Raw genomic sequence first — 11,094 nt, forward strand, 5'->3', positions numbered from 1 at the left:
ACGGCCCGCTGGGCTTCAGCTTTCTTGGCATTTTCTCTTCTAACAAACTTCAGGTAACGGTCAGGTTTCGTTTATCCCGATTTTACGGATGAGAACAAGAGGCTCAGAGGCTAGCGAACTTGCTCAGGGCCAGGGGAGACAGAGCGGGAACCCAGAGGTCTCCACCGCTGGCTCTGTGTGTCCCTCAGCTACGCCTGCAGGTCCTGAGGACCAACACGTGTAGCGCGCCGCTCACCTGGCGGGCTTAGGGATGCCGGGGCGGGACCGAGCTGACTCCGCCCCGCCCCGGTGGCCCCGCCTAACGCCCCGCCCCGCGACCTAACCACGCCCCATACCCCACACCGGCGGCCCCGCCCCACCACCCCAGGCCCCGCCCCATCCGGCCCCCAGAGGAAGCGGAAGTGGTGGCGGGCCCGGACGGAAGCAGGAAGCGGTGGGGCAGGACCAGGGCCGCGGTGGTGTGCGGGCTGCGGGGCGATGGCGGAGAAGTTCGACCACCTGGAGGAGCACCTGGAGAAGTTCGTGGAGAACATCCGGCAGCTCGGCATTATCGTCAGCGACTTCCAGCCCAGCAGCCAGGCCGGGCTCAACCAGAAGCTGTGAGTGGCACATGGGGCGGTGTCTGCCTGGGCCGGGGTGGGAAGCCGGGTCCGGCCGCGAGCCTCTGCCTGGCCCCTACTCTTGCTCGGGGGCCTGTCCCTCCTGGTCCAGGCTGTGCGCAGGGGTGCTCGCGGCTGCCTCCTTCCCGTTTTGCCCTGACTGGGACCTTCCCTTCAGGCCCCATTTGGAGAAGTCATTAGGGCCAGATAACAGTTTACCGTTTCTGGAGGAATCGCATGACGGTGGGTGCTGGGGGGCTGAGAGGGGCCACGGAACGCTTATGAAATAGTTTTTCTGGCAACAGCCTTGTGCAGGCCCTGGTGCTAGGCCCCTGGGATGGACCAAAGGCGGAGTCAAATGCTGTGGATAAGGGCTTGCAGCTTTACGGAGGTTCAAATATAACAGCCGTGTTTGCAACCCCACCTTCATACGCAGGCTGTGGGACCAGCCCGGTGTTCTAGGAGGACTCCCAAGCCGAACTGAAATTAAACTAGGCCTGGTGGCTTTCTTCCCCAGACTCTGAGGCTGGACTCTTGAAGGCCAGTCCACTGCGCGCCCCTCCCGCCACCTCCCTTGTTGTCTCAAAGGGTACACAAAATCTCAGAGGCTCCCGCCCTTATTCCTGTTGGTTTGTGACCCCTCAGTATTGGTAATTCCTTGTTCAAAAAGAAAATCAAGGGATATGTGAGCATATTGTGTAACTCCAGAGCTTTCCGGGGAATCCTGAGCTAACCGAAGAGCTGAGAGCTGCGTGTCACCTGTTCCTGGGTAAGGAACAGGCCTCTAGAGCCCTCCTCGGCTCGGTGTGGGTGCTGCCCAGTGTGCTCATCTAAACTAACCTGCTGCTGCTGCTGCTAAGTCGCTTCAGTCGTGTCCGACTCTGTGCGACCCCATAGACGGCAGCCCACCAGGCTCCCCCTTCCCTGGGATTCTCCAGGCAAGAGTACTGGAGTGGGGTGCCATTGCCTTCTCCAAAACGAACCTAATGTTCTCTTATCGCTTCTCCCCCAGGAATTTTATTGTTACTGGCTTACAGGATATTGATAAATGCAGACAGCAGCTTCATGATATCACGGTCCCTTTAGAAGTATTTGAGTAAGTACCGTACTTGATATTCTGGTTCTTGTTTGGTTTTCCTGTAATGATTTCCTTATCATAGGGCTTTTCTGGTGGCTCAGATGGTAAGGAATTTGCCTGTGATGGAGACCTGGATTCAGTTCTTGACTCGGGAACATCCCCTGAAGAAGGGAATGGCAATCCACTCCAGTATTCTTGCCTGGAGAATTCCACAGACAGAGGAGCCTGGTGGGCTACAGTCCATGTGGTCACAAAGAGTCAGACACAACAACTAACACTTTTCCTTGACCACCAGTGTTTAAGTGTCTGCTGTGTGGCACGGACGGTCTGGGTGCTGGGCATATTCGAGGGAAAAAAGCAGATAAAAATACCTGCCTTCATGGAGCTTCAGGGAGTCCCTGGTGGCTCAGATGGTAAAGAGTCTGCCTGTAATGCAGGAGACCTGGGTTTGATCCCTGAGTCAGGAAGATCCCTTGGAGAAGGAAATGGCAGCCCAGTCCAGTATTCTTGCCTGGAAAATCCCATGGACGGAGGAGCCTGGCCAACTACAGTCCATGGGTCTCAAAGAGTCGGACACGACTGAGTGACTTCACTTTCACTTTCATGGAGCTTATGTTCTAATGGAACTAAACAATTAAAAAAAAAAGATCTCAGTATAGTATTGTTGAAAAAGAGTTACAGGTGAATAATGGCTCTTGAAATATTTGAAAGACATCATAGGCTGTCAAGATCCTACTTAGCTGAAAGGTCAGCCCCATGACTTCCTGACTTCTTCTTTTTTTTTTTTTTTTTCTTGAGAAGGAGAAAGTCTTATGTGGCTATATTATAAATTAAAAAAACAAAAACAAAAACTTAAAGGTAGAAACAACCCAAGAAGTACGAATTTGGTGTCTCCCAGACTGCCCTGGCAGTAATAGTTCTAGGAGATGATAATATGTGCTTCATTGGGGGGGGAAAAAAAGTTCTTCCGAGAGGAATGTTTGGGAAGGATGTTTACTGTTTCCTGCGAGAGAGTCAGCTGCACCCGGGTATAGTCATGGCCTGGAGAGCGCCTCTGGGAAATGAACTCCTTTAGGTTTTATTAATCCAGGTTTTAGCGCCCTGATTTCACAGGTGAAAGAACTGATAGGTAACTGCACTGTCTTGCTAGCTAGTCAGTGTCGGAGCTGGGGCTAAAATTCTAGGCTTGTTAAAATTTTACTCTATTGAATATTGAAGTATAGTTGATTTACAGTGTTTTAATTTCTGCTCTGTAGCAAAGTGGTTTAGTTACATATGTATTTTTCTCGTGTTCTTTTCCATTATGATTTCTCATGGGTGCTGCGTGTGCTTCCCTGTGCTGTACAGTAGGATCTTGCTGTGTGGGTAGGATCCTATACAGACTGGTGCGCCTCTGCTGATGCCAAGCTCCCGTCCCTCCCTTGCCCACCCTCTTCCCCCTTGGCAGCCACAAGGCTGTTTCTACATCGTGAGTCTGTCTCTGATTCGGAGGCATGTTCGTTTGTGCCGGGTCTTGGATCCCATGTGTAGGTGACAGCATGTCACGTCTGCCTCTGCCTGTGTGACGTCACTTGGTGTTAGGTGACAGCATGTCACGTCTGCCTCTGCCTGTGTGACGTCACTTGGTGTTAGGTGACAGCATGTCGCGTCTGCCTCTGCCTTTCTGACGTCACTTGGTGTAGGTGACAGCATGTCCGTCTGCCTCTGCCTGTGTGACGTCACTTGCTGTGATGCTCTCTAGGTCCATCCGTGTTGCTGCAAGTGGCGTTGTTTCCTTCCTTTTTAAAGGCAGAGGAGTGTTTAACTGCGTGTGTGTGCACCACATCTTTACCCGTTGATCTGTGTTGTCTCCATGTCTGGGCTGGTGTAGACAGTGCTGCTGTGAACTGTGATACGTGGCCGCATGTGTCTTTGTGAATTTTAGTTTTGTCTGGATATATGCCCAGGAGTGGGATTCCTGGATTATGTGGCAACTCTGTTTTTAGTTTAAAAATCCTGGACTTGTGTTGTCTTTGACCAGGGCCAGTTCTCTGGGCTAAGCAGCCTTACTCCCAGAGCTGGCTTGGAACAGCAAGAGAAATCTGGGGCTTTCTCCAGTAAAACTGCAGATGTGAATCACTGGAGCTCCGTGCACAGTAGAGGGAAGAGTTCTCATTGTACGTCCCCAAGTGTCAGAGATGGACGTCCTAGTCACAGCGCAGCTCAGCAGCGGTGCGCCAGTGAGGGCGCACAGGCTGCGCTTCTCAGGGTCTCAGCTCCGTCCTGTCCTGCGGGCCGAGGGGCGCGCTGCCCAGGGGCGAGCTGCCCAGGGGCGCGCGTTACAGCTCCAGACTCCTGTGGGTGAGGCGCGGGAAGGTGGAGCCCGATTCCCCTTTCCGGAAGAGTCCTCATCAGAGCCGTCCTGGCCCTCAGTGTGTGGGATGAATAGATTGACAGATGCTTAGGAAAGGATCAGTAGACGTGTATACACTGCTATATTTAAAATGGAAAACCAGCAAGGATCTACTGTACAGCACAGGAACTCTGACAGTGTTATGTGGCAGCCTGTCTGGGAGGGGAATTTGCGGAGAATGGATACACGTATCTGTACGGCTGAGTCCCTTTGCTCTCTGTCTGGAAACTACCAATGTTGTTAATTGGCTACGTGGTGGTGGTTTATTCACTAAGTCGGGTCCAACTCTTGCGGCCCTGTAGACTGTAGCCCGCCAGGCTCCTCTGTGCCTGGGGATTCTCCAGGCAAGAATACTGGCGTGGGTTGGCATTCCCTTCTCCAGGGGATCTTCCCATCCCAGGGATTGAACCCAGGTCTCCTGCATTGCAGGCAAATTCTTTACCATCTGAGCCACCAGGGAAGCTCATACCCCATACTGCTCATACCCCACTGGCTATACCCCAGTACAAAATAAAAGGTTAAAAAAGAAAGTAGTACATCAGCCCCGTCTCTCCCCAGTCTGTGACCTGATCTCAGGACGGGCAGGGCCTGCTCTCCTGCTCGGGGCTCTCCCCTCTCGAGTCCCCTCCAGGACTGGGTGCACCCGGAGTGTGGCTGCTTCTCGGCAGGCTCCCTGTGTTGCCCAGGCCCGAGGCTCCGGCTCACACTTGGTTCTCTCTTGTGAAGAGCTGCCTGACCTTACAGGCTGTTGTGAGGATGGAAAGGTGGTGAAACCTTTTGAAAAACACAAATGCTGAGACATGTGTGAACTGGCGTGGCCGTGGAGCTTGCTTGGGTTATAAGTGACCATCACTTGACTTCATGAGTTATTCATACAATTAGAAGTAACGTGAGTGCGAGTGACCCCTACGTGTGTAGCGAAGGAACCCTCACTCAGCCAGTTCCTGGACGCAGTTCCCTCTAAACAGGGCCGTGTGAGCTTACAAGCTCTGCCGTTCTTTTCCCCCGTAAGCAAACTGTGAGAGGAGGTGTCAGCCGTGAGGATGCTAACGGCGATGCTTCCTGTTTCCAGGTACATAGATCAAGGGCGAAACCCCCAGCTCTACACCAAAGAGTGCCTGGAGAGGGCTCTGGCGAAGAACGAGCAAGTTAAAGGCAAGATTGACACAATGAAGGTGAGCTGCTTATACATGGAAGGCGTGTCAGAGCGGCAGGCAGTGCTCACAAAGCCCGTTAGGCTGATGGCTCGGTGAGGCATCCGCTGTTTGACCGCCTTACACAGTTGGCGACTTCTGAGTTGTGTAGCAGGTTGTTGCTCAGTCGTCGTTTAGTCACTAAGTCAAGTCTCACTCTTTGCGACCCTGTGGACCGCAGCATGCCAGGCTTCCCTGTCCTCCGCTCTCTCCCTGAGTTTGCTCAGACTCCTTGTCCATTGAGTTGGTGATGCCATCCAACCATCTCATCCTCTGCTGCTTTCTTCTCCTTTTGCCCTTCATCTTTCCCAGCATCAGGGTCTTTTCCAGTGAGTTGGCTCTTCACCTCAGGTGGCCAAAGGATTGGAGTTTCAGCTTCAGCATCAGTCCTTCCAGTGGATATTCAGGGCTGATTTCCTTTAGGACTGACTGGTTAGATCTCCTTGCAGTCCAAGGGACTCTCGAGAGTCTTCTCCAACAACCACAGTTTAAAAGCATCAGTTCTCCAGCGCTCAGCTTTCTTTATGGTCCAACTTTCACATCTGTACATGACAGACTGGAAAAACCATAGCTTTGACTATATATGGACCTTTGTAGGCAAAGTGATGTTTCTGCCTTTTGATTTGCCGTCTAGGTTTGTCAGAGCCTTCCTTCCAAGGAAATAGGTAATAAAATTAAATACCTTGGAGACGTGTCATAGCATAAAAAAATGAAACTGTGTGGCAGTCTTTCAGGAAAGTCCCAGGTAATTTTTGTAGTGTTAGCTGTCGCTGACTTCACTGTGCTGTTTTCATTTGTAAGGTTTTAGTGTCTGCAGCATGCACGGGATGCTCTCTGCATCCCTCGGTCAGGCCCGTCCCTGCCACTGCAGGTCGTGGGCCTGGAGGCTTCTGTACCTTCCTCCTGTCTTCCTCGGGGATCCTCGCCAGCGGCCAGCTCACGCCCCCTGTACCCGATTCCCTGTTCTCCACGGAGGCCCTGCTCTTTCCACAACTCTTGGTGTTGATGAAGTCCAGAAAGCTTGGCATCTTGAGCATGATGCCTGGAATTGTTTCCTTACACTGAGTTGCCCATGATTCAGATTGTGGGGCGGGTGTTGCCACCCCTTCCCGTTGGCCTCCGACGGGGAACCCCCCTGCCTCCACCCTGGTCTTCCTTCTGGCCGGCCTGGCAGACCTCGAGCCCCTCATCCCTGGCCACTCCCCTGCCATCTCTGCTGGGACCCCCGCACGTCCTCTGTGCCCTGCCCACTCTCCAGGGTCAGCATCTCTGCCCCTTTGAGAGGCCTTGCGGGCCAGCCTTCTCTCCATCCCTGCCCCGTGTCCCCCGCGGCCCGAGCCCCAGGAGACCAGGAGCACGAGGCGTGTGTTGCCGCTGCTCCCCGGGTGCAGCGTGCCGCATGGTGTCTGGCGTGCTGCGGGATGGCTGCCTGGGGACCGCAGTGATGGCCGTCCTGTGCTCAGGGAAGGGGCCCTGCCCCAGGCATGCTTGTGACGTGTTGGCTCGTGTGGCGCCCACAGCCTCCCTTCTGCTTTGTCAGCCAGAGCCCCAGCTGCTCTTGAACTGGGCGTCATCCCCGTGAGCTGGGGTGGTTTCGACCGCGTGTGGCTGAGCTGTGTCGTCCAGCAGGGGCCGCCACTCAGGAGCAGGGTCACGGCCCCTGGGGGGTGCGCTCCCGGGTCCCTGCACTCCCGTCCTCCCCGCCGTTGGGAAGGTTGCCCACCCGCCCGCCGGCAGTGACGCTAGTGGCTGTCCGTGCAGTTTGCATTCCTTTGTCTGCCTCTTGGTGTCATTTCCTGTCACCGTGAACACCTCACGAGACAGCTCGTGTGCCCGGTGGGCCGTGTGCTGAAGCCTGCTCGAGCTCTGTCTTCCTGGAGTGTTGGTGTGCAGCCTCCTTTGAGGATGTCTTCCTGTTTTCACCTAAGGGCGGTCTCTTGTTTATCCCTGCGGTACGGCTTTACTGTACAACTCGTTAGAAAAGGCTTTGAGATGCTGGCCGGTACTAGCTGCATCTGAGGTCGGATTAAGACACATACGCTGATAGCAAGGCTCAAGGAGCCCCAGCATTTGGGGAAGACCGGTTTCCGGGTTCTCCGAAAGCCTCGCTCAGGCTGTGCGCACACAGTGGCCTGGATGTGGTTTGAGTTAATAAGTGCTCAGTTAAATATTCCACGATGATTCCTGTGCTGTGTGTCACGTGCAGAAACCCTCTCTGCCCGTGCGGCTGGCTCTTTGTCGGCAGAGGCAGGAGCAAGGCAATGGCGTTTGAGTGAGGCTTATCTTCCAGGCAGCTCTGCTGTGCCCAGGCTGCCGGACCCGCTGCGGTCTTGGGCAGTCACCCGCTGCCGTGAGTGAGGCTTATCTCCCAGGCAGCTCTGCTGTGCCCAAGCTGCCGGACCCGCCGCGGTCTCGGGCCGTCACCCGCTGCCGTGGGCCCAGGGTCGCCTCCGGGGCTGAGCACACAGCACCATGAGGGCACGGGGTCTCCTGAGCTCGGGGCTTGGTGGGCTTCTGCTTTAACTCGGGTGGCGGGTCCCCAGCAAAAGCATGCTGACCGTGTATGTTTTTCCTCCTTAGAAATTTAAAAGCCTGTTGATTCAAGAACTTTCTAAAGTATTTCCAGAAGACATGGCTAAGTACCGAAGCATCCGAGGGGAGGACCACCCTCCCTCCTAACCACACCCGCCCTCTGTCTGAAGACCCTCCTCGTCCTGCAGAGTTGGTCGTGGCCCTTAGGCCGCTGTGACTGAGCGCATCGTCCGTCCCCTTGTCCCCGTTCCGGGCCTCTGGGGATGGGGCCTGCGGGCGTGTGGGCAGTGCCCCCAGCCTGCCCTCCCCGGCGCTCCGTGTGGTCCTCACCCCTCAGACGGCTGGTGATCACACAGCTTTGAGCGCGAGGCATCTGCGTCTCCACGGCCAAGCAGCCTTGGAAATAATGTGACAGGTAAACCAAATGTTTTTAAAAACCCGCGCTGACAGTTTTCTTGTAATGTACTCTTTCTGTTCCTTTTTGTTTTTTAATGTCAAAACTGAAAAAAAAAATGGGAAAAATTGGTTTAATATGAGAAGTACTTTAAGTTGGTTTTAAGTACTTTAAATTGTATATTTTTGAGTGTGGTGCATAAAGAATGCGTTCATTGGAACTGTGTTTCCAAGGACTTCAGTTTGTCTAACGTAATAAAGTCTTTAAATACTTACTTGCTCCATGGAATTGTTTCTATAACATTTTTATAATTTAGTACTGTGTGTCTTGTAAACCATGATCACTTCGCTCAAGTGTGAGGAATATTGGTAAAATGTGTCCTGTGGGCATTGGAACAGGAGAAGCAAAAGCAGAAGGCAGAACTTGATGCCCCAAAGCCTGTCTCACAGGGGGCCTCGCGGCTGTAGTGACCACAGTTCAGGAGCGTTCCTCCCCCGCCGCCCCGGGGTCCCGTGTGTCAGCCTGGGGGGCTGCATGGGGTTACTGTGCCCTCTGACCTGCAGGGCCGGGCAGGCAGCGGGAGGCGGTGTGGCTGCTAAACTTGGCAGTGCTGTTGCTGCATCCGTGGGCTGACTCAGAGCCGCCGGCCCAGGACAGTGGTTCTCAAGGGTCTCACAGACCACCTGCCCCAGAGTGTCCTGGACTCGTTCATTGGGAAGGTGGACCTATTGGGTCAGGGGCTCTGGGCTTGGGCCCCCAGAACTGCTTTGCTGGTTTCCCGCCCCCAGAGACTCCGGACCCCCCAGGATTGAGACCCACGCTGGGGACTTCAGTCTCACGGGGAGGTGGGCGTGGACAGGGGCACCTGCCCCAGTGACTCCAGACCCGCTAGGATGGAGACCCACAACTGGGGACTTCAGTCTCACGGCGGGTATGGGTGTGGACAGGGGCACCCGCCCCAGTGACTTCTCACCCCCGGGATTGGGACCCTTCAGTCTCACGGGGTCTGGGCGTAGTGCGGGCTGTAGTGGCAGGTGAGTCCAGCTGTTGGCTCTCAGCCGCCCCTTCCTCTGGCATGGGGGCTCCTGTGTGCCCTCGCTCCCCGAGGGGTCTTGTGTTGGCGAGGAGTCAGGGGCCAGGCCCCTAAGGAAATTGCTACCTCCTCGTCAGTGGTTCGTCCTCTCCTGAACGTCACCGGGAAAGGCCTCCCCTCCTGACCCGGTTTCTGCTGGATGAAGACTGCCTGTCTGGTAGGCCTGGGCCCTGGGTGCTCCTGCACTGGCCCTGCCGCCTCCAGCTGCCCTGTCAGCGCCTGTGGGCATTGGAAGGCCCAGGTCCCACGAGTCCACTTGGTCCCCAGCACAGTCCCCGAGCTGCAGGAGGTGGTCCCCATCACGGCCCGGAGCGGCCTGGGTCCCGCAGCCAAGGCTCGTGGCAGGCGTGTAGAGAGCGCGTGTGGCATGCGGCCCGCCTGTCCAGCGTGGGTTCTGGTGCGCACGGTTCCACTGGCCGGGAGATGGCTTTCTTCTGCACTTCGCACAGCGACCTGACCGCAGCAGACCCTCCCCGTCCTCTGGAAGCATCGCACGATCTGGATGTGGGCTTCCTGAACCCCCAGCCTTGGAAGGGGTGTTTGCACCCCTCTGCTTGGCTGCCCGGCAGGTCCACAGGCATCCTCGATTCCCATTTGGGTTCCGGAATTCGCAGGACATAGCTGGCAAAGGGGGCTGTTTTGCCCGCCCTGGGCCCAAGGATCAGGGAGCCTTCGGCCATTTACTGGGGATCCTTGAGAGGATGAATGGAGATGCTCATTGAGCCATCTGTGACGCTGCAGAGCCCCAGGGTGGGGTCTGCTGACCCCGGCCCAGCAGGGCAGGGCTCGCGTAGCAGGCGTCCCTCTGGAATGGTCTCCCATCTCCTTTCAGTACAAGTTTGGGCGCACAGTCAGCCTTGGGACTTGCTAGCATGTTTCACGGGTTATCTCCATTTTGCACCATGCCTGCCTGGTATTGGCATTCTCTGCATGTGCCCACCAGGTCAAGTCCTGTTCAGGATGACCAAGCAGTGCAGGCTCGGAACGGATACCAGGGTCAGCAGGCAGCCTTCGTGCAAACTCAGTGTGAAGGTGGTGCGTGGAGTGTAACTGTCCACGGCCTTTAGATTTCCCTGGAAGCTCCAGGACGACATCCCAGACTCAGGACCTGCACCCTTACCTCGGGCCCCTCCCCGCCCCCTCCCCCCGCCTCCCCACCGGGTCCCAGGACCCCTCCTCTTGTTTCAGTTAGAAAGTTAGAACACTGATGACTCATTATCCTGGTGGCAACCATCCTGATGGGCTGCCTCACTTCCAGTCACCCTTACTCTTCCTTGACACCTAGTCAGTTGCAAATTCCTCCTTTGATTTTTAAATCTCCCCTCTGCCCACCTCCCCTACACACTAATCAACGAACCAACCAGCCTGAAAGCCCACTGGTTTTCAACCGTGATGGCACCAAGATGTGGATTCCGGGGCCTGAGCTTTAAATCAATGACCTGCATAGATTATTTTAATGATTGATCACCTAAGCAACCTCTGCAGTTAAGAAAATGAAAGAAACAGACATGAAGCCCTGACTTCATGCAGAAGTAGGATGGACGCCCTTCTTGTGTTTGGGTAGATAATCAGTTGTGTTCCGAAAATACAGCTAAGAAAGTCACCCAGTTTTGCTGTCCTGACTGTTAATACTGTGCTTTTTATCCATCGGGATGTTTTTCCTACAAACACGTGCACAGATGAATAGCTAGATGTGGAATTACTCCTGTACACGTGGGTTAGTAACTTGTGCTTTTCTTAAACAGCATACCATGAGCATCTAGGGCAGTCAGTAAACTCCGACGTAATGCTTCTGCGTCGTGTGAACGTGCTG

The 11,094-nt window shown here is 54.9% G+C and overlaps 1 protein-coding gene across 1 annotated transcript; it reads left to right on the forward strand.

The window, feature by feature from the left end:
• Positions 1–401: 401 nt before the first annotated feature.
• MED10 (mediator complex subunit 10) lies at positions 402–8,462 on the forward strand. Its single transcript, XM_070774877.1, has 4 exons — positions 402–599; positions 1,612–1,695; positions 5,142–5,244; positions 7,843–8,462. Exons 1-4 carry the CDS (start codon positions 478–480, stop codon positions 7,939–7,941), a joined length of 408 nt encoding a protein of 135 aa, XP_070630978.1. The 5' UTR covers positions 402–477; the 3' UTR covers positions 7,942–8,462.
• Positions 8,463–11,094: the final 2,632 nt, after the last annotated feature.

This window comes from Bos indicus, chromosome 20, assembly GCF_029378745.1.
Source record: "Bos indicus isolate NIAB-ARS_2022 breed Sahiwal x Tharparkar chromosome 20, NIAB-ARS_B.indTharparkar_mat_pri_1.0, whole genome shotgun sequence".
Taxonomy (NCBI): domain Eukaryota; kingdom Metazoa; phylum Chordata; class Mammalia; order Artiodactyla; family Bovidae; genus Bos; species Bos indicus.